Source organism: Nesoenas mayeri, assembly GCF_963082525.1.
Source record: "Nesoenas mayeri genome assembly, chromosome: 7".
NCBI lineage: Eukaryota > Metazoa > Chordata > Aves > Columbiformes > Columbidae > Nesoenas > Nesoenas mayeri.
This window is the reverse complement of record NC_137551.1, coordinates 24,127,488-24,135,777: the sequence shown is the minus strand read 5'-3', so window position 1 is coordinate 24,135,777 and position 8,290 is coordinate 24,127,488. Positions and strand designations below refer to the sequence as shown.

The window sequence follows — 8,290 nt, the reverse complement described above, 5'->3', positions numbered from 1 at the left end:
CTTTACAAACTAGGTGAAATTATTCGGCGTTGTGTGCTAATCGGGAGAGATCTCGCACTGGCAGGCCATTACATCTAATTGCTGCCCATTATCTCTTTCTTTGATACGCAATTAGATGACAATTAACTTGATAAATCCCACCGAAGCGGGAGTAGGAAGAAAGAGGAGAGGTCTTCTGGTCTCGACTGGTTTCTTGTGTAGACTTTGCTACTTTTTATTCCTAGCTTTTTATTAAACTCTTAGGCTTCGACTTAGCGTTATCTTCTAATGGTATTTAGTAGGGACCCAATCACGGCAACTCTTTGGTATTCAGGTAGATTAAGTGCTTTAATTCTTGCTTTAGTTCTTAGTTATTCTGCCTGGGCAATTCTGAACAACTGTGGAGGTGTTACAAGTCCTTCAGGCAACGTGTGATGGTGTGCATGGGAATTCAAGTACTATTTTGTTTCGAGCTAACTTGTAGTTAACTTATCTAGACGCTTTGCCCATTAGTTGCGCAAAGAACTGAATGAGATTTCCCCGATAAATTGTTTTTAATGCAGAGTGCGTGTTTGTTCCCACAGCTGCTGAATGGGAATACCTGGGCTTGCAGCGTGTGAGCCGGCTGAAGGGGGTGCAGCACTGCCGAGTGAGTCAGTAGCATTTGTCATTTATTGTGTGTTAGCCTGCATTGTTCCCGTGGGCAAAGGAGCGGCTGGATGATGGCCCTGTTAGTGTTCACAGGTACTTCAAACAGAAAAGCATCTATTCTGAAACAATCGATCTCGCTGATGCCTAATTGACTATCTAATAGCACCTATCAGGACATCAAAGGAAGCACTGAATAACCTAGTTAGCATTTCTAAAGGGGAGCAGCGGAGGGTACAAACAGGGATTAGTTATCCCACTGGCCTAGACCGAAAGCCTAGGCCGGGCCCTGCCACAGGCTACAGTCCTGCCTGTTTGTCTGGCCCCTGCTAGAGCAGGCAGCGTATCGTGTCTGCCCTGCGCTTCCAGCAGCGTTAACCTCATTCCCTGCAGTCAGTCAGCTTACTTACCTCTGAAAGGCTATCGCAGACTCTTCCTAAAAAAACTGCTGCCTGTTTCTACAGCTAAACCTACTGGGTTTCTGGGGGGTTTGGAGGTGTGTGGGTTTTTTGTTGTCGTTGTGGGTTTTGTGTGTATTTGTTTTTCCTAAAGGAGTGGAGTGGCATTGCAGTTGTTCTTAGTGCATCCTCTATCATCCCCGCTTCTCTAGTTTTGGTGAGAAAATTATGATATCTTTGTGCTCTTCAGAAAGCAATACAAGATCTGCATATGATGGAGACAGTAACTGAGTAGCTCAGCAAGTCCAGGGTCCGGTGACCTAGTGCATCAGCTCTTAATCTGTGACAAATGCCACTACAGATGGCCTGGTACACCATTTTTTTTTTTTTTAATGGATTACTAGTTACAAGCATAGCTAGTAGAAGGAAAGTTTGGATGGTGTGTTTGAAGGACTTGGAACACCAACACCATTCTGGAGTACAAGTACTTCAGCTTCTAGTAAAAGGTGAGCTTCTAGTAACTGATGCAGGAAACACTGCAGGCTAAAAAATGGGCTGAACCTTTCCCCCAGTGATACCTTCATGTATGCAGAGCTGCTACAGTCATGCCTGTTGTCTTGGGCTCATACTTCCTGTGTGTGCACAAAGCTCCAAGATAAATATTCCCATTGTGTACAAGAGAGATAGATCTACCATTTTCCCCTAGAAGTCTTGTAAAATTCACATGAAAAGAGCATTTTGTCCTGATGACCTTAGCTGTAATTCTCACATCCTGGCATTAATCACTGTACCTAAATTTCAAGGCATCATACTGAGTTAGAAGTGCACATAAGTTACCACTGCATTACTTGAAGCAAACATGTTTCTCATGGTTTTAATGCTTACATGCAAATGCAGAATAATAAATATTTGAAATATGATTTGAAGATATGACACCACTTTGTTCTTAAGAGAAAATACATGTATTTTCATTACATGATTTATAAGATTCTACAGTATCCCTAAGTTCTGGGTATACGGACTTCTGACATTAAAATACATTAATTCTGCTAAAAAATTAGATTTATTTTTGATCATGGTCATATGGTAATTGAATGATAGGAAAGTTTCAAATGATAAAAAAGGAATTGAGTGGAAGTAAATTTGTGTCTCCTATAAGCACTATTTTTTTCTGAAAGGGGAGGGGAGGATTTAACTGTAGCTGCAAAGCCTCTGTCCACCCAGGGTCATCATAGTTTCCAAGTTTCTCAAGCTGCCACCTCTTTCTGATGGGAGCTGCAACAGCCACATAACACCTCCCACCCCTTCCCCATCTGTTCCTGGGTTTTGTGGTCCACAAATGCAGCTATGTTCATCTGGGGGCACGGAGCAGGGGGTGGAATCCTGGGGCTGGGTATAAACATCTTAACAGGCAATTAAAATTGTATTCTAATTAAAGGGGGGAGGGGGGGTAAAAAAAAAGCACTCGGTTTTCGTTGACTTTCAACAAACAGTGGGACAGGTCAGCTGTTTGTCTGCAGCCTCAGTCAAATAACAGGGGAAACAGCAGAAGCTTTTCAGGGATACTAACAGTTTCCCTCTATAGAAGACACATAATGTATAAATACAAGTGTGCGTGCTGGTCTCTTTGGGCACAGCACTGAATGATCATCTCATGCCTGGTTTAATGTGGCAAGTGTCTCTCCCTAGATGAGAGTCCCCGAGTGTCCTGGTGTGGGAACTACAGGCCACAGGGGACCCAGGGCTGCCTGGCTCAGCATGTTTTGTCTGCTGGAGAACCAGTGGGAAGGCCACCCTGGCAGGAACACACTGCTTGCTGCGCAGGTATGCTCAACTTAGGAGCTCCTGAATCCCAGTGGTTTTCAAGTACTACCTCCAAACTTGGTTTTGGCAGGGCAGTCAGGCTTTGCAGATGGTACACTATCATTATAAGGAACAATTTGCTGTGGATGAATTTGTATGATGGAGCCCGAGTTTCCTCTGCTTGGATTTGTCCACACATGGTGTTATTCACAAATACTCTGAAATAAGATAGAGACAGTAAGTACGGTGGTACATTTTCTCCGGAAAACAGAGGGACCATTCACAGGTGGATAGTTCAGGAATAGTTATTAAACCCACAAGTTATTAAAATGAATGTGCAGGCACTTAGCTCTTTTGAGGAGCAGTGAGTCATTTGTCCCTCTGACTGACATGTGTCTAGGAAATGCTATGGGGTTTAAGTGCTCCTCTGTTTACTGGTTTTGATTGGGTCAGTGGTACTCACAGGTATGAGTTTCAGATCCAGGGAGGGAGTCTGGGCTCCAGCTTGGTGTTCAACTGCTTGGGCTTTTGTGCTGGTTTGTGCATTATCAGCCAAAATGACAGTCTTACAATAGCAGTAACTGAACCTCCATTAGTGCCTGTGCCCAGCACCGCATAAAGAACAGGCCGATCTCTCTATCAGGGCTGTGCCAAGGAAAATACAGCCTCTCCCATCCCTGCCCTTAGCGGCTGGTGATGCAAGCAAAGCTCCAGGTGACATCCAGCTCCTGGGTTCTGTGGGCTTGTGTTTGCATTGCTTTAGTGCCCAGGCTTTATCACTGCCCTGGGGCCAGACCTGGGATGAGCTGGTGTGACCATCGGGGTGGGACGAGAGAGGTCGATAACACACTGTCCTTTCTGGTGGCCAGTGAGTTATGGGAATGCTTGAAACAATGAAAATTGGTAGCACGAATATGATTTTTCTCCTCTGATCTCTCATTATTAATTCGAGAGGTTTCAGGCGAGTTGGTTTGGTTAGTTGTTTGACTTTTTTTTGTTTGGTTGTTTGGTTTTTTTGTGTTTGTTTTGTTTTGTCTTTTAAAGAAAACTCACATCTACTGTTATGTGTGGGAACCGAAATTATTGCTCTATTCTTAGAAAGAAACGAGCTCCCGCCCTGTAAGACCCGGGTTAATGGTGCACTCTCCTTTCGGTTGTGCATCCTGGTGGGAACCCCGAGGATTTTAGTGGAAACTGAAGTCCTGTCAGTGCGTTCACACAGTTGAATGCCGATCATTTCCCCTGCTCTTTAGGCAGCATCGAGGATTAGAACGTGGGTTATCCAAGTATCGCTATTGCCTATGGGGTCGGGGTCGGTGCGGTCTTTTTCAGTGGGGTGGCTAAAAGCTGAGTGTAAGCTGGACACAAGAAGAGTCCGGACACGGACTGAACGGCCGGGATGCCTCTTTCCCTCAGTCAGCCTTTTCCCAACCAAGCTTGGCAGGTGGGATGTCTTGGTATTCTCCCTACATTACAAGGGCGTCGTCCTACTCGAAAAGCGATGTGTGGATTGGGATAGTTTGAAGCTGATGAGGTGCGAGCTTTGCTGCTCACTTAGTGCTTTGATCGCTAAACTCTTTGGGAGATCTCTGGCTAGACTGACGGCGCCAAGTTCAAGCTGAGAAGGCCCGCGGCCCTGCTAACCCCACCGGCACGGCTGTGGTCCCCAGCGGTGAGGGCTCAGCCCTGGGGATAGGGACTTCTTGATAGAGGCCCCGCCACGGCTTTTCCCAGGGAGGCTGGTCTCTCCCGAGGTGAGGTGCCGACGGCGGGGCTGGCAGGCCCTGCGGTATGTTACGTTATGCCTCATCCCTGCCTCGGACTACCCCTGCGCCCCGACGGTGGGGGCCGGGCTGGGCAGTCTCGGGGCTGCCTTCGGGTACCTGCCCAATGCGGGACCCCGCGGCTGAAAAGGGGGTGGGTGAAGCCGCGATGTTATCGGCCCCATCAGTATCTTTAAACGCCCGTTTGCGGGGCTGGGCCTGCCCGTGCCCTGCCCGCCGGGGGAGAGGGGCAGGTTTGCACTTCAAGGGGGTCTCCCCGGCTCTGCAGACGCGCTGGAGCCAGGGGCTGTAGACATTTGCCAGACGTGTGAACTTTCTTCCTCGCTGGGAGCTGTTATCTCTGCTCGATTCCCACTTTGATGTGGGTTCACACTTGCAAACGAGCCCACCCGGGACCAGAGCACACATATAAGAGCGGGTCGAGCCCTACGGTCCTCCAGCCCCTCTCAACCATGAACCAGGCCGACCTCCCTTTGGAAGAGACCAAGCCCCACGGGGTCAGGCCCCATATCTGCTGCGCGCCCCCTCCCTGCGCCCCAACCTCTCTCGGCAGTACCCACCTCCTGGTCAGAGCCGAGCCTCGACGGAGGGTGTCGCGGCCGAGCCAGCCCGCGGACAGCGAGTCCTGCGAGGCAGAGCGGGGCCGAGACAGTCCTCGGGAGCACACCGACCTGTACCCGTCGGAGCCAGGTGGGTGAGGAGGGGACAGGAAGGGAGGAGAGAGGGGAGCGGGCGCAGGGTACACAGGGGACCTCGACTCCTGTCGATGCAACGGCCCAGCAGGACGAGGCGAGGTGGAGGCACCCCCCTCTCCTGGCGAAGAAGCCTCATTGCCGCCCCTTCCCTCCTCCTTTGCAGCCTCCGACGGCGGCTGTCTGAGTGCCGATGAGTCTTCGGGCTACGAGAGCGAGAGCGCGGCCGGGGAGCGCACCGCGGTGGCGGCGCCTGGCGGGACCCGCGAGCGGCAGCGGCGGGCGCGGACGGCCTTCACCTCCGAGCAGGTCTGCCGGCTGGAGAAGACCTTCCAGCGTCAGAAGTACTTGGGAGCCTCGGAGCGGAGGAAGCTGGCGGCTTCCTTGCAGCTCTCGGAGATCCAGGTGGGTCCTGGAGGAAGCGCATCCTTCCCGGTCCCGTCGAGCAGGGACAGCCAGGCATCGACCTTTCCTGCGCTGAGCAGACGTAGTGGGCGGTCTTCAGCTGAGTTTAGCAGGGGCTGTGGGAATGGTAGTGGGATCCCTCGGGGATTAAGGAATTAACACTCGGGGAACTTGGGGCACTTTCTACCGGGGAGGTACCAGTGTTCTTACGTTCCTTTTTTCTTAATAAGGTAAACTGCTGTCCTTGATGTGCGGTGATCTGCGGAAACTTTGCAAAGCTTATATATGGTCTTAAAGACCCAAAGTCATCATTCCAAAATCGCTGAGTATGGACACATGCTCTACACCCCAAGATCCTCTGCCTTCAGTTAACTTATGCAAAACTAACATTGCAATTCTGTTAATTCAAGTGATGCAAAATGGGAAAAGCATCTGAGATATAGTTGTTCATAGTTTGCACTTCATTTTTAAGCAAAGTCTCTGATTTGTCTTCTCCATTCCCCACCCCGTTTTTCTTGTTGCTCAGATCAAGACCTGGTTTCAGAATCGGAGGATGAAACTGAAGAGACAGATACAGGATCACCAGCAGAGCCTTGTGTCTCCAGTTCCACTCTACAGCTGTCCCCCGGGAACCCCAACTGCTTTGTTCCAGGATGGTCTCCACTACCCCTTTGCTCCGCAGCACCAGAGACTTCTGCCTTTTACACCTGTGCCTGCTGTGCAGTTCAGCTTCTCCTTTCCCAGATACGATACACCACAAAGCACCTACCGCTTTATGGCAAATGAGCTGCCATACTACCATCAGCCTTTTCTTCCTCATCCTTCCTTCCATCCAGTTATTCAGAACACAATGGACAAGCAATGCCACCCTGTATATGCATTATAGTGAAAACAAAAAGGCACAGGCAAAGAAGAAAATTGTACGCTGCAATGTAATTTGTGGTCAGAATCTCTTGTCTGATTTGGAAGAGTATGTGTTTATTATTTTAAGTTAAATGTGAAAATGAATAATTTTATATTTGTACTAATTAGTATTAAAATTTATTGGATGTGATGCCACTCAGTAATTTTTTGTTTGATAGGCTCTTATTTTTAACTGTCAGTAATCTATCTTCATTCTACATACTAGTAAACTGAAAAGAAGCTGCTGAAAGGGAACTGGAGGAGAAAAAGGTGCTTGCTTCTGCTAAACTCCTGTGGTGTAGGGCAAAGCTATTAAGTTTAGTCTGAAATGGGCATGTTAAGATTCTGGCTTTCACTGCATATCCCCAGTTTTCCATATATATATGTATATATATATGTATATATAAAATCTGCACAGTTGTATGTGCCACCTCTATAAAAGTTGCACTTGTGCAATGTAAACAACTATGGACACCTGAACTCTGGTTTTGGGTAATGGGGAAGGGTTTAGATATTTTAATGCATCTGATCTAACTTTCCCACATTCATGCTGAAATATAGTCTGTGTGTTGCTGAGTGTGTTTGGGAACCTGAATCTTATCAGTTGCTTTTGGCTAAGTGCATCCTCCAGAAGGAAGAGGAAGGACAAACTGTTGGTGAGTTTCTCTTCTGAATATTAATAAATGTATTGCTTTGCCATTTCCATTCCCACTCCCATCTTCCACCTGGAAGCATCATCTGTGTTAATTACAATTATTAATTAAGTCAGTGAACAGGAATTAAACACTTCAAGCCTTCAGTATAGAATTTTAAAGTTTCTTTTAAAGTTCTGTAATTACCAAAACAAATACTTTGTAAACCACTTAGAAGCATCATTGTGTTTGGGTTCATAGCTGTCTCATCTCAATGGGATTTTAACCTGCAAATTTGGTCTTTGATTTACCACTAGATTTCCATGATAATTTCATATTTTGAACCTTTTTTTTTTTTCAGTAAATCACGCCCTTTAATAGAAGGTGTGAAATTATAGGCCGACCATTAATAGTCATGCTGCATCTTCCCTGCATTGTATAGTCTGTGTTCAAGCATGTTGCCCCTTGCACAGCCTGGCTGCACCTCAGAGCAGTGCTGTCCTGCTGTAGCACTGAGGCTGGAAGAGGGGAAAGTGCCTCTCACCCTCCCCCTAGGTAGGAAAAGCAGGAGTGCTTGAGAGCAGATTCAGAGATAAGCTTGCTATGGCTGCTGTAGGATTGCTTTTTCACCAGAACTTATACTCAAACACACCTTTTGATGAAACACAGAAGGCATGAATTTGTATGGAAGTATGTCCTCTCCTGTACTTCAATCTCCCTGTTGTCTACCAAGGACTGATTTCAACTTTGCTCTCTGTAGCTCCACAACATATCAATGGGAGGGGAGAGAGGGGAAGAAGGGAAGGCATGACACAAGGCTGTTGTAGGCCCTGTTTGCCAACTAGCTGCCTGCTTTTATTTCTTAAGAGCAATCTGCATGGAAGGGAGGGGTTTTTGTGGTGGTGTGGGGTTTTTATTTTGTTGTTTTGTGTGGCTCCCCACCCCCATTTCGACAATTGCAAAGTAGTCTAACCATCTTCTGGCAAGCAGGTTATGATGAGCAGGAAAGGAGAGATAATCACACCTGCTGCAGTTCCTTTATGCTG

General features: G+C 47.5%; 1 protein-coding gene across 1 annotated transcript; it reads left to right on the top strand.

Annotated features, from left to right (window-relative positions):
* Positions 1-5,064: 5,064 nt before the first annotated feature.
* Positions 5,065-6,595, top strand: LOC308042652 (homeobox protein vent1-like; the record flags this gene model as incomplete). Its single annotated transcript, XM_080348239.1, has 3 exons — positions 5,065-5,302; positions 5,471-5,709; positions 6,236-6,595. 3 exons carry the CDS (start codon positions 5,065-5,067, stop codon positions 6,593-6,595), a joined length of 837 nt encoding a protein of 278 aa, XP_080204365.1.
* Positions 6,596-8,290: the final 1,695 nt, after the last annotated feature.